The sequence below is a fragment of the Spodoptera frugiperda genome, chromosome 31 (genome assembly GCF_023101765.2).
Source record: "Spodoptera frugiperda isolate SF20-4 chromosome 31, AGI-APGP_CSIRO_Sfru_2.0, whole genome shotgun sequence".
Taxonomy (NCBI): Eukaryota; Metazoa; Arthropoda; class Insecta; order Lepidoptera; family Noctuidae; genus Spodoptera; species Spodoptera frugiperda.
The window spans coordinates 10649731-10675464 of NC_064242.1; the positions used below are offsets into that span (position 1 = coordinate 10649731).

General features: G+C 33.0%; 2 protein-coding genes and 1 pseudogene across 4 annotated transcripts in view; 2 read left to right on the forward strand and 1 right to left on the reverse strand.

Annotated features, from left to right (window-relative positions):
- The first annotated feature begins 230 nt into the window (after positions 1 to 230).
- LOC118276417 (ecdysone oxidase-like) lies at positions 231 to 3713 on the forward strand (annotated as a pseudogene).
- Positions 3714 to 7548: 3835 nt separating this feature from the next.
- LOC118276294 (ecdysone oxidase) lies at positions 7549 to 18513 on the forward strand. Of its 3 annotated transcripts, none has more exons than XM_035594549.2 (4): positions 7549 to 7858; positions 15823 to 15938; positions 16516 to 16649; positions 16917 to 18513. In XM_035594549.2, the coding sequence occupies exons 2-4, from the start codon at positions 15827 to 15829 to the stop codon at positions 18411 to 18413; spliced, it is 1743 nt and encodes a 580-aa protein (XP_035450442.1). In that variant the 5' UTR covers positions 7549 to 7858; positions 15823 to 15826; the 3' UTR covers positions 18414 to 18513. The 3 variants fall into 3 exon arrangements, with proteins under 3 accessions (XP_035450442.1, XP_035450444.1, XP_035450443.1); XM_035594551.2 differs by lacking the exon at positions 7549 to 7858 and adding an exon at positions 11966 to 12113; XM_035594550.2 differs by lacking the exon at positions 7549 to 7858 and adding an exon at positions 13939 to 14066.
- A 4251-nt stretch (positions 18514 to 22764) lies between these two features.
- LOC118276428 (octopamine receptor) overlaps positions 22765 to 25734 on the reverse strand; it is a 59171-nt gene continuing 56201 nt past the window's right edge. Inside the window, exons 2-3 of the mRNA XM_035594731.2 lie at positions 25107 to 25176; positions 22765 to 24996 (exon numbers count right to left, since the gene is read on the reverse strand). Coding sequence (XP_035450624.2) covers positions 23395 to 24831 — 1437 coding nt within the window. The 5' untranslated portion in view covers positions 24832 to 24996; positions 25107 to 25176 and the 3' untranslated portion in view covers positions 22765 to 23394. The remainder of the gene's footprint in view (positions 24997 to 25106; positions 25177 to 25734) is intronic.

Genomic DNA, 25734 nt, shown 5'->3' on the forward strand with positions numbered 1-25734 from the left:
AAATGTGTCTATGAAACTAAAATATTTATACGAGCAATAGAAATATCAATATTTATACGAGCATATAATTTTTACATTATTATATAATTTTCGCATACACTGAATTTAATTTTCGATAAACAAGCGATAATTAAAATAAACATGAGAGGTGGATTGTATGCGACTAAGGATGATATTGCAGTTTTTTATAATGTTGTAAGATTATTTGTGTCCAAAAAAAATCAAGTAAAAAGACAATATTTATCATTCTTGACCAATTATTGATTTTGAGTTCTATTATTAGAACTTATGACGGGATATTTACCATGTTTATTAATTTTGTTGAGTTTCCGATATTTCGGCACTGTTGCAAGCGCCATGATCACGGATTAACTGGAGTAAATGCGGGTGGATGTTTACGAGCAGACAAATCGGTCTACCCGCTTTCTCGTTCGTTTGCTGACACGGACACCGCTACCATTGTCACTTGAAACTCGATTTAATTTTCGACACACAAAACTGGATGGACCACTGGATTCCAAGCTCTAGACAGACTAGAACTGTCTAGAGCTTGGAATCCGGTGGTCCAACTGTGTAAAACCCGTAAAAGTGCCAAAAAGAAGAAAGTTCGCGAGCGGACACAGGGAGTTTTGTGTGTCGAAAATTAAATAATCCCTACCTTGGATTTATTGCTGTAATAGAATGCAAATTGTAATATTCAAAAATATGTTTGTCACTTATTATAGGAAAATTAATGTGATAAACAATTGTTTTCGTAATGAAAATAATTAGCTATTTATAATACCTAGGTACTTTTTTCTTTGAGCTGGATTCTGTATATAACTAAATGACTGTGAAGAAATATAATATTTCATTGAGTTAGAAAATCCTGTACGTTCAGTCGTCATTGCGATATAAAAATAATGTATCGATTTTGATTTAATATTACTGTTGACTTCAATTTATATCAAGAACAATGAATGCCGCCTCCGCTTTCAAGACAGTGGAAATTTTGCAAAATGCATTTAGAATATTGGCATATTTGCATCTCACAGACTATTTGTGGCCACATAAGGCTACCGTTCGTGGTGAGTCTTTTAAAATATTTCTGTACATTTTTACAGCACATCAAAACAATCTATAGTTTGTAAATTGTTAAATATATTTAATTACAAGAATAATAAATTACAATTTTTAACTATATTACAATTTTTAACCGACGTCCCAAAAAGGAGGTGGTTCTCATTTCGGCTGGTATGTGTTTTTCTATGTACACCGATTATATAGAGGTTTATTAAGCGATTTGCGTGATTTATTTTTTTAATTTGACGCGGATTACCTGAAATTTGGTCCCATCAAAATTTGTTTACCGGGTCACACGTGTTACACGTGAAACATATGTTATTCTATATTTTACTATGAAATAAGATGTAAATTATTTATATTAATAATAATTACTGATGGAGCTAGTTACGACTTTATAGTGGTCGGCGGTGGAACAGCAGGCAGCGTCATAGCCAACAGACTCTCAGAAATCGAACACATCAATGTTCTATTCATCGAAGCCGGTGGTAATCCTCCTTTTGAATCAGATGTGAGTACTTCTGTTTTGTGTCTTTATATAGGACGCGAGTTATTCATTCTATTAATAAATCGTGTGTTTGTATTATAGCTTGATTTCTTCCGTAATATATAATATATTATTTAGGTACGGGTTTTATTAAAATACTATTTTAAATTCCAGCTTCCTGCTGTTCCAGTTCTTATGGAAAAATCTCGCTACGATTGGAACTATACAGCAGGACTTGATGGATTTGATGAATCTTGTCGTCTCAAGCCTTCTTACGAAGTAATTCTGGGGAAAATGTTAGGTGGTACCAGCTCCATGAATTACATGATTTATAATAGAGGAAAACCTAAAGACTACGACTCTTGGGCTGAAATATCTAACGATGCTACATGGAAATGGGAAAATGTCTTACCATATTTTATAAAATCTACCAAAATAAAGGACGCAAAAATTCTTCAGTCAGTTGACAAAAAATATTATGGAACTGATGGATTACTACAAATCACTAGAGATCGCCGTGAAGGAATAGACACATTTTTAGATGCCTACCGGGAACTTGGACATGATACATTCCTCGATTTAAATGAAAATAACATTTTAGGATTTAAGTTTTTAAACTGACATGGTCACTAACACTATAATTAGAACTTATGACGGGATATTTACCATGTTTATTGAATTTGGTGAGTTTCCGATATTTCGGCACTCCGATACTTCGGTGCCGAAATATCCCGTCATAAGTTCTAACTATATAGTAAATATCCCGTCATAAGTTCTAATTATATTTTAGGATTTGCTGCGCACATGTTTATGATAGCCGACAAATCCCGCCAAAGTTCGGCTTACGCATTCCTATCGCCAATTAAAAATCGGCGCAACCTTCATGTATTGAAAAATACACTCGTAACTAAAATCTTGTTTGACGAAAACAAAAAAGCTGTCGGTGTAGAAGTTCTTACTGAAGAACATAAAACGATGACATTGAAAGCTAAAAAAGAAGTTATTGTATCGGCTGGAGTAATGAATACGCCTAAACTGCTAATGTGCCAGAGGAACATCTGAAACAGAAAAACATGGAGGTGGTTTCAAATTTACCTGTAGGAGAAAATTTACAAGAGCATATGAGTGCTGTTATAGTCGTCAATATGGAAACAATGACTGATTCGCCAGAACCCAGTCCCTATGAAATACCTGGATTCTCGTTTTCAGGCTATGTATCAGTGAATCAATCTTCTAACAATCCTGATTACCAGCAAACTACGTATGTAACTACGCCAGAAGTTATATTATACTACTGCACTTTTACATTCCAATTAAGTGACGAAGTTTGCAACAATATCTTTAAACAAAATGTTAAAAGACTTCAAGCGTTTAGTGTTATAATTAATATTAATCCAAAATCACGAGGAAATGTCCTCTTGAAAAGTGCTAATCCTGAAGACCCTCCAGTTATTAATACTGGATTCTTTTCAAATAAGGACGATATTGAAGATCTAGTAGATTATGTATTAGATTATCTTAAGGTGTTGAATACGACGTATTTAACGAACATTGGTGCCTAGCTAGTTGAAGCAATTCCTAGATGTAATGAATTTGGGAAGGAAACAAGAGAGTTCTGGCGATGTTATATTCCATGTGTCTCTGCTGGGCTTAGTCAACTGACCAGTACATGTCCCATGGGCACTGTTGTTGATGGCAGGTTACGAGTCCATGGTGTGAAAGGTCTGCGTATAGCAGATGCCAGTGTGATGCCCACAATTACGAGTGGAAATCCAACGGCTGCTATTATAATGATCGGGGAAAAAGCATCCGATATGATAAAACAGGACCATAATTTGATTTAAAATTTGTATTAGTTGTTAAAAAATATGGTATGGTATTATATTTATATGATTTTATTAATTTGACACATAGAACTTATTCGAATATAATTATCATGTGTTATTAATAAAAATCTTTGAATGACCACGCACTTAGCTATAATATACAGAAACATATATTTCTATGACGTCACCAAAATATATCTTGGTTTATTATTATATTTTAAAAAATAAGGGATGTTTCATTTTTTTCACCGAACGCCTTAAGTCAAATTCAAAGCATTTATTTCAATTAATTCTTAATTATCAACTAAATTATTTTAATTAAATCAAACAGTATTGCTCTCGTTGAATTCATTTTATACCTTTGTACCTATGTAGATCAAGTGAGAGGTAGATCGACAGTAAACAACCTATTTCGAAATTATTCTAGGAATATTTTAAATACAAAAGCAAGGCACTTACTGGCCAGAAGCAAGTATTCGTATAAAGGGTCCGATGTTATTAATTATCGCCTTTTTTTGTTATATCTAGGCATTCAATGAAACCTTGCAATTCTTACTTAAGTTTGTTTGGTTAGGTCAAGTTTTCAAGGACAATGGATTCTTGATAAATATTAATAGTATCTTTACATAGGTATTAGGTAGTTATGTAAAATTACTCTATTTGTTTATATAAAGGTTCCGTGTTTGGAATACACAACATTATTATCCTTACGTGATGCATACAAAGTTGTCTTCCTATCAACACGACATTTTCTATTTATGCTAAATTTATAAGAAGTTATGGAGTAATTTAAGTCATTTACTGGCAATAAAATACTATATTTATTTTAAAACATTCGTAAAAAGACGCCAGGCAGTTGTTTTGTTCACAGCGTTGTTTTACTTTTACAAATAGATATAACTTAATACCTACACTTTCGTGAGATATGCTACATTAATTATTATGATATCGGCTTACTTATGTAACTGATTGACGAGGAACTCGACTAGGTTCAAGCTATGCTACAGGCTCATATTCATCAGCAGCATTCCGCGACACACGACACGGCGATTGTTACGCTGCTTCTCTGAGCTACTGAGTCTCTAGCTTGACTTGAAACTAGTCGAATCCCTCGTCAAACAGGTAAGTGAGTAAGCCAATAACATAATAACTAATTTACAAATAGATTTATATATATGTATTGTATTTCGTTGTGTGAGTGAGGTTACCGGAGGCCCAATTCCCCCCTTCCCAATCTTCCCCATCCCCGATTCCCGAACAACAACCCTTAAATTCCTAACTCCCATAAAGCCGGCAACGCACTTGTAACGCCTCTGGTGTTTCAAGTGTCCATGGGCGGCGGCGATTGCTTACCATCAGGTAATACGTCTGCTCGATTACCGGCTTGTTTCATTAAGCCAAAAAAAAATATTCAAATAATCTAAGAAAAGTTACAACCCTGTAGGTAAGTGACGAAGAGTCCAAGCTAATAAGAAAATGTCCCTACTTCTCAACACAAAGAAACTATGCCTTCAATATTGTCTTCGAAGTCAATCCGTGCCGTTTTGTAGAAATAAACTACTATAAACTACAAGTGAACCCGTCGGGATAGCTAGTTAAGCTTACAATGTCTCATACTGTTTACTGTTAAACATCTTGATTACTCTGATTAGTATTCTGTTGCGAAGAATTAGCTATTTAATCAACTTAATGGGACCTTGAAGGAAAACCTTTATGCGTATGCCTATAGGCACCTACCTTCGCATTGATTTTATAATAGTGATTCAGAGTAAATATTTACTATTACTTACTTATTTGCTAATTTCAATGTATAAATAATAATTAAGTAATTGAATGTAAAAAATTGCCCTATTCGCTAATATATGCTATGGTCACACTAGTTTAAAATATAATCTTCCATGAGTGTCCTCTAGATTGATTAGCAGTTTCATTAAAAAATCGATAATATTTAATAATAGGTATCGAATCTGAGGTCATAATATATTCGATATTATTATTCGGTAGTTGTGAACCTCTTTATTATAGACGATGCAGTTAGTATAATAATTTTACTTATATTATGTTTATTTAACACAAACACTCACACACTGTCACATAATATTATGGACATGAATTATTACAAAATGTAACTATTGTATTGCCTAATTTTGTAATATATAAATATAATTTATACAATAATATACTAGAATCATGTACATTTTAAATTATTTTTTATTTAAACCATTTTTCTTATCTTTATTTCAAGAGTGTAAGAATGCATTAAAGATTTTATGACCTATTGAAATTTTAATATTAAATTTAAATATTTATTTCAATTAGACTCGAGCCTCTAGCCAAATGCTTATCTACAAATTGAGTAGAAATCTACATTATGAGATTGACGTACATTTTGACATTTGTCAGTGTTATCGTATCGTCACGCCTTTTATCCCAGAAAGGGTAGGCATAGGTGTGCATTACGGCACGTAATACCACTGTACAATGTACACCCATTTATGTTATAAGTCCCATGTAATAGGCGATGAGTCTATATACTGGGTACAATAATTTATTTGTGTTAACCCAGTCTATTGCGTCTTCACCCTCTCGTATCGTAGACAAGCGCTGAAGTGGCCACAGGCCCAGGAAGGCACTTCTCATGAAGTTGTTTGCTCATTCCAAGGTATAGATTCCTATGGAGAAGAACGAGCAATAAATTCCATAGGTTATTCTTGCTTTTTGAATCAGACTTACAATACAATTCTTAGTTACGTTGTTTCGTTGGTTCACTGTACCATATTGTAGGAAATCGAGTGATCTAGTAATAATAATATTTGGTAGGTACCAAATATTTTCATCCTATCATTAAGCAGGTAAACGCGGAATTAATGTACCAAAGAGACTGAATTAAAATACATATAATATACAGAGTTTAAATACCTATGTAGTGGACATTTTATTAAAATCTTATTTTTTTATATTTAAATAAAAATAAACGCTTATGCTTAAAAAAATATCGATTTTTGACTGCTTTAATTAGGTAATTTAAGATAAAATGCAGGTAACATTTACAGAATAGATGTTAAAAACAAGTGATTAATGCAATCGTTTGTATTCATGTTTGGTGTCTGCAAAAGTGTAACAGAATAAATTATAATAAAAGTATATATTTCTGTATATTCTTGAAATTTGTCTGTCTGTCCCAACAATAATATTAAATAAAAAAACCTTGCCCCACATTAGGATTTCCTCCTGTGTCGTGAGTGCATTTACAAACATACATTTTCACATACACATGACACCCAGACCCGAAACAAAATTTGTGGAATACACAAAGTATTAGTAGGTACCAATAAAGATTAAATTTATTTGTTTTATACCAATATTATACAGCAAAATGTACCTAAACTTTATTCAAGGATGTTAGGTACAGACAATTGCAAATATTAGAAAGAACTTTGCTAACAATAGTTTATTAAAATCATATGCGTTATTTGAATGAACTCTTATTTTATTTGAACGAATAAATTAACTGGTAGTTTGATTTTGACTGTAATGTAATAAATGGTTGTCACTTTTCGTCATGGGACTCATAAAACTGAATATCATTTTAGTTTTAAAATATGCTAACGGTGTCTATATTGTGGTAGGTCGTAGTAAAATGTTGATAAACAACATTGTTAACTACATTAGAAAATAATACGCATTGGGCGTTTAAAATAGCATTAATTAAGAACTTTGGTACATTTGTTTAAGGATTAATTTCCACCACAGATGTGCTATGCTACGTTGTTGGGGATGCGTTTGACTACCACCAATCATATTAATTGGTACACAGCTTAGCACTAGTGGAAACGGACTCAGTTAAGCTATGATTTTATATGGAAAGATGCGTGCTATGGATGGCTTCCCTTCTATTGATATATTGCATACTCGAGCTGCGCATCTTCCTCGCACAGCTACATAGCTTAGTATCAGTGTAAACGGTCACATAGTTTCACAGCTTAGCTATTACAGCTTCGTAGCATAGCTACATAGCACATCTCTGGTGGAAAAACATCCTTAATTAGGCTATTACGAAAAGAGCTGATGTGGTGTAAAAGATGTTATATAACATTCTATTTAAAAATAGGCATACCATCTGACACTCACGTGTTGAAGTTTTGTGTCAGCAAATCCTTACGTGCCATACAATACTGATTCGTCAACAAATAAAATGTGCATTAAAAGTAACACAAATATGCATTTACAAACATCAAGAAATGCTTACCAAGATATATTATTATGTAGGTGATGATTCTTTGCAAATTAAATCGATTTATATTTACTTCCTTAAGTGCTATTTGGTTTGAATGTAAATGTTGGTTTATGAGTCTAGTTTATGATTCGCGTAGAAACAGTTTAGAGGAGAATCGTTCAGTGTCGGGAATAGACGTTCCTTTGCAAGTTTCTCTAGTGGAAAGTGCAAAGGTCTTGTCCGTCTAGCCTGCTTAAACCATAATCGGTAAGTTTATACTTATATTTTATTTGTATAAAATATTTTAAGTTTCTTATTTTTAAAATATAAAAATAATGTTATGTTTTAATCTTGATCAATGTCATGTATAAAAGCGAACGTGATTTTTTTTTTTTAGTTTATACGAATTTTTTTGTTTTTAATTAATTAAAATTCACGGTTTACTCACGTAAATTAAGGGAAAATATCTATTTCTTTCAAAATCAAATGGAGAAAAAATAGTATGGCTTTTCTCCATTACTTTCGTGAGTAAACCGTGATTTTTAGTTAGTTTAATACCTACATATGTCTCACGATATTTATTTTCTTTGAAACAAAGCAACTTGCGATGATATAAGTTCAAGAAATACCCAAAGCTATTAAATTTATTTTGTTTGCGATTTTAGCAGAAAATTCTCGAAATTATTGTTCTTTTACCTAAGTATTGTTGTAATAAACACAATATCTAGGTACTTAGAAAAAAAAAATGGAAAACGGGAATTATTTTAAATTATAATTAACTACACCTAAAATGCCGTATACTATACGGAGTCGCCGAAGACCTGACGGGTTGCCGGTTCCGGCTCAAAGAGCAGGATATAGGATAGCGCAAAGTGTAGTGGGTTCGATTCTCGCTAAGAGCAATTCTTTGTGTAATCTACAAATTGTTGTTTCTGGTCTGGGTATCATGAGTATGTGAATTTGTATGCTTGTAAATGCACCCTCGATGCGGGAAAAAATCATAGTGTGAGATAAAGTTTAAAAAAAAATTGACAAGATAACTTAAATATATCTGTTATAATCTCTAGATAAAACATTACCTTAGATAAATCTCAACGATACATCTTGCTTTCGCATTAGGTTTTTGTTACTATTTGAATCATCCAATGACTTCTCCCGCTTTAGGTGAGGCGAGAGGGAGTGTCAGACTCTTACTGACTAAAAACCACCCCATTACTCCTGCTTTTTGAACCGGAGCCCCGGTAACCCGCTTAGGCATATGCGTAAATTATAATTACACATTGTATGAAATTTACAATTTCACACGACTGTTAATTTTATTGCAGAAAAAAAAACAAATATGAGAAAAGCATGGTCTTTATAAAGTTTGTGAGGAGAAGTGAACAGTTTGTATGCAGAAGACAAATTATTAGTTATAGTGTGTAAGTTTGTATCAAATCATCAGCCTATAAGTGGCCAGTGCTGACCAAACGCCTCTCCTCGCACGGAGAAGCTTCGAGCATTAATCACCACGCTTGCTCTGTACGGGTTTATAAACTTATAATTAGAAATTTGGGTTTATAATTTGGTTTCCTCACGATGTTTTCCTTCACCGTTTGTCAGCAGTGTCTAAATAATCTTAGAAAGTACATACAACTCGGAAAATGTCACATTGGTACTTGCCGTTGGTAGGTTTCGAACCTGCACTCTCATGCATAAGAAGCAGGCGTTTTAAACCACTGGGCCACCACGACTTGTATGTATGTATATGTATCTATATTTGTTACTTTTTCATGCAAAAGCTAGTAGACGGATTTAGATGAAATTTGGTACAGGGAGTAAATATTATCCTGGGAACGCTGGCAAAGCCGCCGACAGAAGCTACTACATATTTGAAATGCTAAAGTTTGTTAGTTTATTGGCTTGTTTGTTACCTCCTTACCTCTAGGTTATAACCAATCTTCTTGAAATTTTGCAATAGTAGAAAATAGTACGGAGATTTACTCAAGCTAGGTACTAGTTTTTCAGTACGGGTAGAGCCGCGACTAAAAACTAGTTAGAAAATAAAAGTAATTAATTGTCTATTGTTGTTTGCTAAAGAATATTCTAAATGATTTTGTTTTTACTTATATTATTGAAGTGAACCTTTCTAAAGTAAAGGTTAATTAAAATTATTAAAAATAATAAAATAAAAGTAGTAAAACTGATAAAATTAACATAATAACTGCATATCAAAATTAATTATTATTCACATGTGTTAATGTTTGAGACTAGTTTACTATATCAAAAACTGTCTTCTATTGATACAAACCAAAATCAAATGTTTGTCTTTGAATTTCAAAAACGTTAAACTTCATGTTTTGATTCTATAAAAACTCGAATCACATTAGGTTCCAATATTCATTGATGAAGCGACAGAGAAAGTGAACGTGATAGCTCTTTCATAACAAACAGTGAGTGACATTAAGCGCCTACCCCTTCGGAAAAAAAGGCGTGACGATACGATAAGATGTAGTTTGCAAACACAACACTACCTCACATTACAGCCGTGGCAGATAATTTTAGAACACCTTATATATTTATGTTAATTCAAAGCATCGATAAATTAATCTAAGGATCGTTTTAATAGTCCAATTGAAACATTTTACTCCGTCATTTGTTTGCAAACAAATACGTATTTTATAAGTTTATTGCCCGATTTTTTATGAACATGTTTTGGTAAATTGTTGTGGCTTAAATAAAAAAACAGGTACGTATAAAACGATAATACCTCTTGGTTCCTGGTGGGGCAGGTAGAAGTTGGTAAAACCAGATCACCCGTAACGTTAGGACTATATATCGGTGTAGGTATGATGATTTTTGGTACTTATGTCATAAATGCACACATAAAGAATAATATGGATAAGCCATTTTTCCTGACACTATTTCGTGGGTTAAAAACTAGAGTAGCGTAAGGGCAAAATGACAACTTCTCAGGAGAGCCGAAAAACAATTCAAATTTATCTACCGTCAACTTGTAGGTCTTTTATGGCAAAATCTATAGTATCTGTATATCTGGTTTTTACTTAAAATAAAGCTTTATTTATTGGCTACAGAATACTGTAAATTCATGGTCAATAAAATAACAGTTTCATTTAAAAAATACATATTTTTCTAAAACTGGTTGACATACGTCATAATAACGGACTGCATTACTTTAATTATTTAGTGCAATAGTAGCGTAACCCACCCTTACGTTTTTTGGCACGGAGAAAAATTACAAGGCTACAAAATCAAACTTTCTGCGTTAATAACGTATGACAAGATACGCCATTTGAGCGATTACATACATACATTGAAGGCATTAATTCGGTGTCCTATTCGCTCGTAAGTCGAGTTACGATCGTTGTGCTCATAACTTTATTGACAAAATAATGTCAAGATTATTGTAAGTAGAAATACTTCCTTTTAGCAATAAACAAACTTCTTTTCTTTTTATGCGTTATTATTGTACTAAGCAATCTACACACTACATCGTTCTAGTTTTTCGGCACATGCAAATATGGGGATTGAAAAAGCGAATAGTGAAAAAAAAAATTTTTTGAATTTTTGCCCTTACGCTACTCTAGTTCTTAACCCACGATTTATAGATTGAATTAGATATTTAATGTTGGTAGTGATATAACTAACGTAACGCAACGTCACGTCTTTTATCCTCGAAGGGCTAGGCAGAGGTCCACATTATGACACGTAATGTCGTTATACAATGTACACCCACTTTTCACTATTTGTGTTATAATTTCCTCGAAAAGGGCCTATTGACATATACTGGGCACAATTCCAGACTCCTTGCTACTACTGAGAAGTTTTCGAAAAAAAAAGAAAATTGCCCAGTAATATTTGCCCGACCCGGGAACTGAACCCGGCAGTTGCACTTGCGATCACTTGACTAAATCTAATTAGTCCATTATTTATGTTAATAAATGACTATTTTTTTTGTTTCGTAATGTCGTAAAATTCAAATAATATACGCCACGAATAATAAGGTCCGGTTTTTTTTAAATCAACCTATGAACCTATGAATATGAATGTTTCAGATCAATTAGTCAATCTGCCTCCATTTACTGGTTATGAGTCCCATGTAATAGAAAATGAGCTTTGCCATAATAGTATCAAGCACGATTCCAAACTGCGTGCTATTATGAGAAGGTACTGATAACTTTTCCGAAAAAATATTTAAATACGGAAATCGATCTCGATCATTCGAATAATGCATAGAGCAATGACTTTATAAAACAATTCTGAAGTTACTACCTAATTTTTTTGCTACCTGCCCGACTTATTTTAATTTATTAATGCAATTAGCCTCATTTTCCTCAAAACAAATAACATTTGTTGAAACAATTTTAATATTTATAAAATCTTGAGGTCATTTTACTTTTAAAGTAGTCTTTTTTCTTCACAATCTTTTATATTTATTGATGTGTTGATGATGTGTGTGGCTATTATTGTAATTTGAGCTCTCAACGTGTGACGTCCTTATAGCTGAGCTGTGATTCATAACGTAAGTTTAAATTTAATTAGCCTTAATTCATTACTTAATTGTTAATGAGTGTTAATAAGTTTTGAGTGTATTGAAGAAATCGTTTATAATACTGTGGTTTGTGCATCTAGTATATAAATCATGTCACAATGTTAGTTACTGTAAACTCTACCGAAACGGCTTTACCGATTTTTACCAAATTTTATATGCGTATTCAGTAGGTCTGAGAATCGGCTACTATTCATTTTCTAGAAATAATTTATAAGGCAAAACAACGTTTGCCAGTTCATCTAATATTACATAAATATATATTTAAGCATATTGACATTTTCTTTTCGTGGAAATCTTTAATTTCACTGGCAGTAGGTGTTTAAATCTACAGTATCTGTAAGTTAAAGTTTATTTCTTTGTCAATGCTCGGCTTATTTATTTAAACGAATATTTTTAAAGAATATCTACATTTTATAGTAATTCATATAATTATCCGGGCTATATTTTAACCCAAGCTATTTAGCTAGTTTTGCCCGCTGTTCGGCTCCTATTGTTCATAGCGTTATGTTTTAGCCTATTGATCTGATCTGAATAGTCTTTCCCGATAAATAAACTATCCAAATTAAAAATAATTATTTAAATTGAACCTTTAGTTCCGAAGATAAGCGTGGTTCAAGCAAATAAACAAATAAATTCTTCAGCTTTATAGATTAAAAAGTATAAGTACAGTTTGCAGCTCTATCCCATAAAAAGGTGAAGACAATGGAACTGTAATAACTATACAATATAAAAACAATATATTCAATTTTAAACTTGAACTTGATAATGAAAGTATAAAATATTTATTTATACCTCACATAAAAAATATATTACAAATAAACAACATAATAAGTGGTTCCGTATACGCACGGATGATAAATAACAATAGAGAGTTTAATAGTCTTGTTATTATATTAGTGTCGTCGTGGCCTAGTGGTTTAAGTCGCCCGCTTCTCATGCATAAGAGTGCGGGTTCAAAACCTACCAACGGCAAGTACCAATGTGACTTTTTCCGAGTTATTTGTACTTTTTAAGATTATTTAGACACCACCGGCAAACGGTGAAGGAAAACATCGTGCGGTAACCTGGGGCCTACTCTAATTCAACGAAAAACTAAATTTCGACCGAAACTTCGCAGATTGCATACTACAATATTATTCTATTTGTTGCGAACTTTGTTGTACAAAAAGAAAGGAACGAAATGAAGATAAATAAATAGGTTTTGATATGGAATTAAAAATAAAGCGTTATTTTAAGTACTTAATTTTATTACTAAATCAATAAAATCTACGGCCGAAGATAAAACGAAACTTTGCATTCGAGAACCGGAGTAGGTCCCCTGAGCTTACAATTATTTCTAATTAGAAGTTTAAAATCGCTAACCTGCATTGAACAAGCGTGGTGATTAATGCTCAAACCTTCTCCGTGTGAGAAAGAAGCCTTTGGTCAGCAGTGGCCACTTATATGCTGATGATATGATGTATAATTATATTATACTAGCATCTGCCAGTGGCTTCGCCCCCATTCTCGAGAGATAAAAAAACATCCTATGTGTTATTCTAGACCATAATGTATCCTTGTCTCAAATCACATCTCGATCTCTCCAGCCATTTTGACGTGAAGAAGTAACAAAGAAACAAACATATTCTTCCGCGTTATACGTATATTAAGCATAAATTGTACCTATATTATATTCGACTGATAAGCCACGTTTTTCTTTTGTTTTTAATTATAAGTGCTATAAATATGTGCCTCTGATTCGTAAATACAAAACAATGTATTTATCCTACATGCATATTATCTCTTTGTTGCTATTCCAGTAAGACGTAGGTTTTTATAATCTTTTCGTTACATAAATATTGTTCTAATTTTGTGAGAGGGTCATTCGTCGGAAGTTCGTAAACTTGGATAGTCTCTCGGATTCGATTGAATACTATTGGTTCGGTAAAGTACCTATGTGCCTACTATTTATTGATCATAATGTGCTATTAAATATAATATTAACATTATTTTTTTTTTATTATAAATAAGAAGTTATAATAAAATATATAATATATAATAACATATAAAGTAGGTAGCTACTTCTTATTCTATGTTTTTAAGAATCGCAGTGTAACTCAAATACTTAAAATAACGTTTAAAAACGTAGGTATAATAAAAAAAAATTGTTACTTTACAAATATCAAAATACTCAAAATTATTATCTTAATAATGCATCATATGACGTTAATCTATTCTATTTAGTTAACATATCTACGTATTTATAAAAACATATCTTATTATATATATTTAAAAATATCTTTAACTATTTTTGGTTGTGTAGTAGCAACATTAACATTTTAATTACCTGTTTAAATAAATATTTTAATTGCAACTAAAATTTTATCAAATTATATATGTAATCTTATAAAAAACAACATGTTTTAACATAAATTAAAATTAACTTTAAATAAAAGGAACTCTAATTATTCTTTTTCTTGATGATTCTTACGCTCTTAGGCCATGTACGTTCTATTAATAAACTACTTGTAGAAGGTTTTAATAAAAGAAACAATTTATTTGATTTCAGATTTTCGGAAAATAGCACCCGGTTTTTAACTATCAAACTTTATACTTGAAGACCTCAGAGAGCACAATTTTTTGAAGAGAATACTTAGAGTCTAAAAACTTTATAAAAATCAATATAAAATATAAAATAAATAAATATAAAAACCTAAAATTTCGCCTAAGATTTATTAACTAACTTTATTAAACATCAATATTTAAAACACGGGTATATATAACATCCGTCTGCTCGTTTGTCCCCCTATTTCAACAATAATAAGAAAAACTAGGGCATCAGAAGTAGGTTTTTTTATTATTAAAATAGTATGTTTTCCACAAACTCGAGTCCATGCCTTTGTCATTTAGTTGCCAATTTGTTAATTCTAAAGTCAATAATAATTGTTATAATATATTTCATGCTTTAAGAACTAAGTTCAGGATTGAATAAATATACCTACACTTGAACTTGAGATATATAAAATATACAATGTATTTTTGTATTCTGTAAAGAAAATGAAATGTATAATTATAATTTAAATAACTAATTACTTACCTACGCAGTCACTTCAATAAAACTACTTTTTTTTAATGACGTTTTAAAATACGTATGTAGATGTCAGAAATTTAAATATAATTGTAATTGAAAAAAATGAAAAAGATATAAGAAGCATTTAAATAAATCCACGTGTAGGTACTTTTTGCTGATTTTTTTTCGGTATGTAGTTATCGTTTTTGATAATCACAAGTTATAAATAGATTAATTAAATCCATTACGTGCACCAACTGTATTCCTATTCATTTATTCATGGAACAACTAACAATAGTACATTAGAGTAACAACGTTTTTAGTTGTATTGAAAAAAAGATAATTCATATTTAGTATTTTCAAAACGAATTTTGTTATATCTATCTATACAATATACACCCACTTTTCACAATTTACGATATGAGGCCTATGTAATAGGTGTTGAACATATTATCACGTTTCTAAAACCCGTGTTACCTTACAGAAATTTTCGAAATACCGAAATAACTCAGCTATACTTTGCCACACAAGGGAATCAAACCCGATACCTTTTGCCCAGCAATCGCATTTGCGACCACTGGGCTAGTGACGTAGCTTAATATTAATAACAAATTCCTATAATGTCTACAGAACCATGGATGCTGCAGGGAGCTTCAAGATCATACAGGTGCTACAAGGGGCCTTTAGGATACTGGCATACTTGCACCTCACCAAATACCTGTGGCCACATCAAGCTCATGTGTATGGTAAGAGATTTTAGCCTTTATTAAATACTAGCTACTCGCTCTGTCTTGATTTTAACTCCTATTCATCATAACGTGATATTGTGTAGCCTATAGTCTTCCTTGATAAATGGTCTATCCAATACAAAAATACTTTTTCTAATTGAATCAGTAGTGTTTGAAATAAGCGCGTTCAAAAAGACAAACAAAATCTTCAGCTACCTATATTCATTTCTTTTTGCCAAAGAATTAGCGCTGAAATTACTGTTTTTTTACATTTTTTACATCGGTAAAAATTAATGCTTGACTACAATCCCACCTGTTTATGCTACCAATGACATTTTTATTGAGATTTTAATTTGTTCAAAAGAAACTTTACTAATTATATACATGGTAAATAGTTTGAAGATAGCTACAGACATTTTTTTTTTGTTAAATAGCGTTCTAGTATATGTAGGTACACTAGGTATGAATGAAGTCAGTTAAACATATTTATAACAATGGAAACTTTAGATTATTTTAATGTGTGAGTTTTCTTCCGCAACCTTGAACGTTTAAGCTATATTTTTATGCAATCATAATTTATTTCTTTTTGTTACAGATGGCCAAAGTTTCGATTTCATCGTTGTCGGCGCGGGAACGGCTGGAAGTTTGATAGCCAATAGATTGTCAGAAATTGAGCACGTCAACGTATTGCTCATTGAGGCTGGTGGCGATCCGCCTTTCGAATCTGATGTAAATATACAGACTATTTATTTTAAATTCTATTATTAATAATTTTATTACTACTTATAAAAGTTGTAGGTATTCTTTTCCATACGTTTAATATACACAGAGATTATTTCGTAGTTATAAAATTCTAGTTATTTTCAGAAAAATGGTTTACACCTACTTAGTTCTGGCCGTAAACATGAATAGCATATTACAAGAATCAAACACATCAGTTATGTTAACTTACTTTAACAATTTTAAAAATCGTCTATTTCCTTTTGTTTTATACAGCTTCCCGGTTTACCACTGTTGATGAAGAGGTCTCGCTATGACTGGAACTACACTGCCGAGTATGATGCCTACAAGGACGTTTGTCATCTACAACCTTACTACGAATTCACTCTTGGAAAAATGCTCGGTGGAACCAGCTCTCTTAACTACATGATATACCACAGAGGTCAACCAAGTGACTTCGACTCCTGGGCTGATATCGCCAAAGATGAGTCATGGAAATGGCAGAATGTACTACCATATTTCTTGAAAACTGGAAGATTAGAAGATCCTCAACTATTGGCCTCGAAAGATAAGGAATTCTATGGAACTAACGGCTATATTGGAATAAACAGAGATCATCGTAAAGAGATTGAGAAATTCTTAGATGCATACAGAGAACTCGGAAACGATATAGTTTTAGATTTCAACGAACATCATCCTTTGGGCTATTCTGCACAGACCGTGACTATATCTGGAAAGTCTCGACAGAGCTCCGCATACGCATTTTTATCATCAGTTAAGGATCGTAAGAACCTCCATGTTTTGAAGAATACATTGGCCACCAAAATCTTATTTGACGAAAACAAAAAGGCTGTTGGAGTAGAAGTTCTAACAGAAGACGGTAAAAAGATGAATTTGAAAGCCAAGAAGGAGGTGGTTGTGTCTGCTGGAACATTCAATTCCCCTAAACTATTGATGTTGTCTGGCGTTGGACCCGAGGAGCACTTGAAGAGCAAAAACATTGAAGTGGTTTCAAACTTGCCAGTAGGAGAAAATCTGCAGGAACACATTAGTGTCGTTATCATTCACAACTTGGACAAATTGACCGAGCCTTTCCCACAACCAAGTCCTTATGAGTTACCTGGTTCTTCATTCACTGGTTTTGTTGCTCTAGACAAATCGTCCAACTACCCTGATTACCAAGTAATTACATACTTAGGTTCCGCGGAGGTTATGTTGTACTATTGCACATTTGCTTTCAGATTCAGTGATGAAATTTGTGATAGGATGTACAAACAAGGTGTAGATCGTCTTCAAGCTTTCAATGAGATATTGAACATAGCGCCGAAGTCAAGAGGCAAGGTATTGTTGAAAAGTACTAATCCGGAAGACGCTCCTCTTGTTTACAATGGCTTCTTTTCGAACAAAGACGACGTTGAGGCTCTAGTTGATTACATTTTTGATTATCTTCCAATCATGAACACCACTTATTATAGGGAAGTTGATGCCGTAATGTCAGATGCGGACCCCGCTTGTGATGAGTTTGGCAAAGATACTCGAGAGTATTGGCGCTGTTACGTGATGTGTGTGTCTTCTGGATTGAGTCACATGACCAGTACATGCCCCATGGGTACCGTGGTCGACGGCAAATTACAAGTTCACGGCGTGAAAGGACTGCGTGTAGCTGATGCTAGTGTTATGCCTACAATCACTCGAGGAAACCCCATGGGCACAGTCTACATGATTGCAGAAAAGGTAGCCGATAGCATCAAGAAAGATCATAATCTGATTTAAATTTCCCAGTTGTATTAACGAGTACATACATATTCGGTATTTTTGTTATGGTATTTTAACATAATTTTTGTTTTTCTTTGAAGTATTAAGCTTACAAAAATGTAGAATTAATCGTTCCTAATAAACGAACCTTTAAAAAAATCTTGTTTAATTTTCCTATAACACATTAAAGTCATCTTTATATAAACCACAAAATTTATTGTAATCAACATTTAATTTCAGATACCACGTCATATTTCTACACGTACAATAAAAATAGAAACAAGGTTAAATAACAATTTGAAACCAAAAGCCAAACTGAATACAGGAATAGTAAATGTATTTCAATAACATTTGAATATAAAGTCTAATCAACGTTGATTGCGTTACTGAACACCAAAGGATCAGAATTTAACGTTCCACATTTCAACAAACAAACTGATAGCCAATTACGATAGTTCAAAATGAGAATGTTATCATGGATCAATTGTTCAGTACGCATAGATTGGCAAAGCAATTTGTATCCTATCCACATTTATCTAAGTAGATGTCTTTGCAATGACATGGCGTATAGATATATGATTATCTGGCTAATAAGGTTTAGATTAGAAAAATACGATTATTTTTTAATTAACAGCATTATGAAGGCATGAAACTTTATAAGATTATTTAGACATCCCTGACAAACGGTGAAGGAAAACGTCGATAGGAAACCTGAGCTTAAAATTTCTAATTATAAGTTTATAATCGCCAACCCATTGAGCAAACGTGATGAATAATGCTCAAACCTTCTCTGTCAAAGAAGAGACCTTTGGTCTGCATCGGCCACTTACTGTTTTTGTGTTGTGAAACTTTATTTAGACTGGTTTTAATGCTTGGTTATTTTATGTATACAACGGGGAAAATGCCATATAAAGTTTCAGACTAATAGTCTTGGCTCCTATTCTGTCTACCTACTAATTACAAGTGGTAATACTAGTAGATGTATAGTAAGAATATTTACCCAATAATTAAAATGATATCGACTTATAACGTATGGCCAAGAGTAACTTCAAGAGTAGTAGCGGTATAAGTGGTTTCGTTTACTGATCTTGTTTTCCAAACAATATTAGTACAAGTTAATAGTGAGCAAACACTATAAGCTAGCTACGAAAATTGCTCTTACATAGATTGTTACTATTTAGAAGATTATTTGTTTTGAGGGTGTATGAAAGTTTGTTCAGTAAGTACTGATCTGGCTTACATAATATAAATGAAGAACATTTAATAATATCGTTACATAAATATTTTAACTTACATACCTTGTTTTAAGTTAAATTTTCTTTATCGCTTCTTAAATTTTATTTTCTAATACTTTTACAAACTCTGTAAAATACTATGCTGAAAACCGCACCAAAGTCGGTTCAGTCAAATGAGAGATGATCGCGCGCAAACATACATACATACAGGTCAAACTAAGAACCGAAATTTTTTGAAGTCGTTTAAAAGCTAATTGCTCATGACTTAAAACTTAATTCAGGTGAAACAAAGATCCGAGGGAAAAAGTAGCAGATACGAAATATTATTATTAAAATATATATTAGCTACTAAAAATGTTGGATATTTCTGCATTACAGAGAACACTTCGACGAACTTACCAATGAGGAATCTCATAATTTTCCTCAACCAATTAATCACAATCATTCAACGTAGACATTTATACTTCAAAAGCAGTACAAAATTCTACCACACTTAAAGGTCTTTTAACGAAATCACTTCCGAGCTCCCATCAAAATATTGTGACAAGAAAAAAGTTCAAAATAAAAAAAGATAAGCCTCGCTATCATCCTTACTTACCAGCGAACAGCGTGTTTTATCCTCAACAGTTTAATGCAATGGTTTCTTTTCTCTTTATATTTTATCTTTGTAGCCGACACCCCTTATTGATGCGGTCCATTCCGCCATTACTGTTGTTGAGGTTTTGTGTTCCCCAACTTAATGTAATCTGAAGATTGTTTTTTGTTACTTTTCTTCATACTTCGGGTCAACTCGGTGTACGAGTATGTTTATTTGTTTGGTAGAAAGTAGGCAAGTGGATACGTCCATATCAAAATATAATAAAACGCACGAAAGAACCAAAGAAAATAGTTATAAAATAGAGTAGCATGCCATTTGAATTTTCACTAATACTAAGCTATTTTAGCTAGAGCTTTAAAAGAGAGAGAGAAGGAGAAAAGTGCACATTAAGTACGTGCTAGTAATAAAATACACATTTTATTGCGTCACGAAACCTAGATGGAGAGTAAATTTTAAATCTTTATCCAAACATTTATCTTCATAATTCTTCAAGCTAAAAATACCTTGTTTAAACAAACCTTTAAGGGTGTGTAACCTTGTTTAATTCCAGGGTAGTACCTTAAGACAGAGGTATATTTGTTCACAACTGGCTAATGAAGGAAGAAAATTATACAGTTGCTGAACTCAGCTGCAGCTCAAAGTGGATATTTACTTAACGAACCACTTTGTGGATATAATACTAGTTTGTGAGACAATGTCGAGTGTTTCTGCTAGTTTTCAAAGTTGTATTAAGTGGCTCTTTTTGTTTTTGAAGAAAAATATCTTTGTTGGTAGCGGTAGTGGCGTTGTGGAGTAAATTAATTTGTTGGTCATGCTATTGATGCAAATCGATTTTTATTCTTAAAATAGGTTTGGAACTTAAGAAAATGGGTGCTTTTCCACAAGAGATGTGCTATGTAGGTATGTGAGGATGTAATATTTATGTTGCTTACAGAAAGCAATTATAGTGTTAACAGTGTCATATTTTTAAATCGATGTTGGAAAGTCTATATAATATAATGTTTAACCAATTTTATGACCATCGAAAAGACTATTGGGAATTTACCTCTATTCAGTTAGGTCAGGTACGTGTTTGAAGAACAATTTACTTGTTTATCTGTTATAACACTACGGTACCCTTTTGGTTTTTAGTCAGTAAGAGTCTAATACTCCCACTCACTCTAATACACCAAGGCGCGAAAAGTCATTGGATGATTTTACCCCTCAAAAAAAAAAACCCTTTTTGATATGTACTGCTAAAAACGGCATCGCTTCGGTAAGCGGTGTCGTCAATTTATAGGAAGGGTGAAATTTAATAAAGACCATGTTTATTACGTACGGGAACAAATCATGACTATATCTGAAATATGTTTGACAGATGTTGCCAAAATAAAATCGTATATTACCTACATTTTGTATGAACGTTAATACCGACTTCACCATTTTTGCTTTGTAACAAAATATATTTTTGTTTTATTTATTTATTTCATACGCTTTACTATACATACATTTTTTTCTTTTTTTAATTATTACTTCTTTTGTTTGTGTTGCATTGCGTTTGTCAAGTACATTGACGTCGAATAAATGTTAAGGTTTGCAAATATTATTTTAATTAATTAAAGCATCAATACTTACTTGCATAATGAAGTATCTACGTTGAAGGATGTCTGTCTCCTTTATGAAGTCGCTGTAAGCTGGTTTAGCTGCCGAAGTCAGATTTCAGGTTCTCCATAAATGCTAAAGATAACAAATACGACTATGTACACTAGTTTAAAATTAATCATCGTACTTTATTGGTACTCATTTAATGATACTATCACTTCTCCTAAGAATACAATCCCAAACAATACAATACCTGATAATGTTATTGGATGATCTTCTGAAAGTAGGAAATGACTATTTATTGTGCTCACATCCACATTATTCCTTTTGCTATTATTAAACTTCCCAAGTTTGATATGTGGCGTCTCCTTCACTCTAAAATAAACCGTATGACCTAGTATTCAAGGGTGCTTTTCGTACTTTCAGTATTTTATGTCCTGTGTTCAGTGCGTACCAGTTTCGATGATTGAAATCGATTATTTTTAGATCTCCTTGATTGATTCAACGACAACGATATCGGAAAATGTATCAAATTCTAATCTTGATATGTTCCAAATTGATTTTGACAGATGTGTTATCGTAAATTTGTGTTTGATGGATTTACTTTTTGATTGGTAGAAGACAGAAGGCTTTGTATGAGTTTGTTTTACGTTTAACGAGATCGAAACGTTACAGGCGCTTTGATTGGTTGGTTCACTGAGGTCGGCCAATCAGAGGGCCCAGTGCGGACTCTTGCCGATTTCGTTAAACATAAAACAAACCCGTACTAAGGCAATTCTTGGGATTAATCAAATAAGTTTGAATCAAGCAAAAACCAGGGTGGGTATGAATACCTTTATTTTCAGATTTCGAGCTCTGTTTAATAGCACAAAGATTAGAATTTTGAGCGGTATGTAACATAACTGGCAAAAATAGATATTACTGCATTATTCTATAAAATAAATGAAACTCAATATTAATTTCTCAATTTTTATTACAATCCAGGATTAAATCAATTTAACTGTTGCAAGTCTAATATCCCCTTTAAATATGGGCTCAAATTATTTCAAAGGGATATACAATTGTGAAAACAATCACTCTAACGACTGAATAAACTGCTTAACTTTAGTTCTACTAAATTAAATATTTATTTATGTATGAACAGTTAAAGATATATTAATTTACAAATACTTATATACAAACGGACCAAGATATGTATGTACAATATTAAGATTACATAATTAATTTGAAAGTATTCGTTGGTTATCAATGATTCGTCCAAATTCGGTCAATTCACAAAACGTATTTACACACATGTAGAAATCTAAAAGTGCTATGCACTATCCAAGTTTAAATATTTACACGATTCTACTCTACAATATTTGAAAGATAATACAGATTATCTAATATTTATTTAATATCGTCTGTATACAATAAATGCACACTGAGATTCATAATCATATTAATACTATCATTATATTCAAATTTCCATTATATTAATTCATCCTAATACTCTACTTACGAATGAGTTAAAACATTTGAGCAAATCAGCATCATTCATTATAAGCATAAAACTCTACACAATAATTTACTGTCTTTGGCACGATCACGGTTTCATACAGAGTAACTTTTTGAATGCTCTCCTAAAGTCCATGTTGAAAATGGTGTATATTAGAGGGTTGAGCGCAGAATTGCAGTAGCCAAGCCAAGTAATGAAGTTGATAAACTTGTTGGACAAACAACAACTCGCACAGAAGGGAATAACAAGGTAAATGACAAAGAAGGGCAACCAACACACGACAAATACGCCCATTATAATCCCAAGGGTTCTGGCGGCTCGACGTTCACGTGTCAAAGATATCCGTTGCTTCTCTTCGATGAATTGATAAACAGCACTTTGCTGGTTAGGCTTCGGCCGCTTGTGACTTTTCACTGGTGGAGGCTCAGTAACTTCAATCAAATCATCTTCGTGAGTTTCTTTTGAGTTACTCTCTGAAGATGTGTTTCTATTCTCTAAATTATCACCCATATCAGTAACCGAATTATCGTTAGAGAGAATCGGTATTATCAGTTTGTTTTGCGATTTATCGTCTTTACTCCAATATCGTCGCTTTGGTTTTTTCTTTGGTGTCAATTTTCTGGTTCTTTTCTTTTTCTCATTGTCTGATACCAACCGAGTCACGCCTTGGTGCTCATTGTGATTGGCTTCTGAGCTAACAGAATCTTGATCATGTTCATTGTTATCGTCTTTATTATTGTATCTGTTCTGACCGCTAGAAATAGTGCTGATCTTTGTGGCTTTAGCGCGATCTCTAAGTCTTTTTTTAGTGGCCAAATATATTTCAAAATAAACTACAGTCATTATAACTAGCGGTATGTAGAAGGACCCAGATGAAGAGAAGATAACGAAGCCAGGTTGGGAAGTTAAACGACAAGGCGTATCAGGCTCAAAGACGTCGGGCCAGTCATTCCACCCTAGAAGTGGCGGAGAGCTAATAACTAATGAAAGTACCCAAACTACTCCAATCATTAACATCACTCTTTCTAAAGTTCTCTTTTGTGCATAATTTATAGGATCGGTTATCGCCCAATACCTGTCTAATGCGATTGCACATAAATTTAAAATGGACGAAGTGCAACACATTATGTCGCATGTTAACCACATTTTGCATACATAAATCCCAAAGACCCATTGTCCTAGAATAGAATATGCCACATTTAGTGGTAATACTAATATTGCTACTGTCAAATCCGCTACGGCAAGTGATACAATGAAGAAGTTTTGGACGATCCTAAGGGGTTTGTATGTAAACACACTCAAGATCACCAGAATATTTCCCACTATCGTTGAGATTATTATCAGCGTCAGTACTATGGCTGTACAAATTGCCTCCCATTCTGGTACCGCTAGAGTTATACCGAAACTACTCGGATATTTAGGGTCATCTGCGACGGCACAAGCGTCTCTGTCATCTTCAATTATTTCGTCAGTATAATTAATTAATGTGTAATTTGAGTTTACGTGTGTAGCTGTTTGCCCCATTTTGAAGAACTTGTGTTGTATTCCTTGGCTACATTTCACGTGGTACTGTTGGGAAAGACCGTGAGTCGCGAAAATCGTTCAAAGCATTTGGCAAGCATTCGTCGGTAATTCTTCTTGTGTGAGACGGCCGCGTTTCCTGTATTCATCCTTTCATACTCCAATTTTCTGTAACAATAAATAACCCTTTTAATGCGTAATGGAAATGTATTGGCGATTTTTCTTTATCGCGACGGGTAGGGTAAAGGGTACAGGGAGAAGTGAAACGTATAAATTACCTCCTGCTGGAAATCTTTACTAGGAAGTCCCATTTGTGTGACTTGTTCATTTTTTGATGAGTAACCGAATCTGTAACAAAGAAAATATATATCAGAACCAGTCATGTATGAAAAATATGGCTCATAGAAGTTACGTTCGGAACAACTATCGTGTTGCGTGATCTAGGGGAGAATTTATCTGACAAAAATATGACTTTGTGATGGCACGAAGGGCGATCAAAACATAACTCGAAAACCTTGGTATAAACGACGGATATTACTCGTGTACCTATAGCTAGTTATGTTCACGTCATGTATCACTGGAGACAGAGATGTTGTTCTGAAGTTTTAAATAATATATCACCTCTTGTCTATTCACTCGGAAATAATGTAATAAATATTACGTGTTAGTTTCATATAGTACGAAAATATATGGAGAGTTACGAATTGGAAGTATCCTGTTCTAGCTTATTCGAATATCACAAGACGAACGGAATTCAATAACACTTTCATGAGCAGATAGGTTGGATGTCTCGCCTGTCCGATGCAGCCGGCGCTCGCCATACACTGAAATGATTTTCTTCTCTCCGCATTCCATTTTTTTATTGCAAGAGAAATTGGCAATAAGCTTGCTTTTAACATAGTGTGA

Bases quoted from the DNA above. Each gene is read 5' to 3' on its own strand.
- LOC118276294 (XM_035594549.2), top strand. From the start codon at position 15,827: ATGGATGCTGCAGGGAGCTTCAAGATCATACAGGTGCTACAAGGGGCC. The intron at 15,939-16,515 runs GTAAGAGATTTT...TTTTTGTTACAG, and splicing joins ACATCAAGCTCATGTGTATG to ATGGCCAAAGTTTCGATTTC. The intron at 16,650-16,916 runs GTAAATATACAG...TGTTTTATACAG, and splicing joins ATCCGCCTTTCGAATCTGAT to CTTCCCGGTTTACCACTGTT.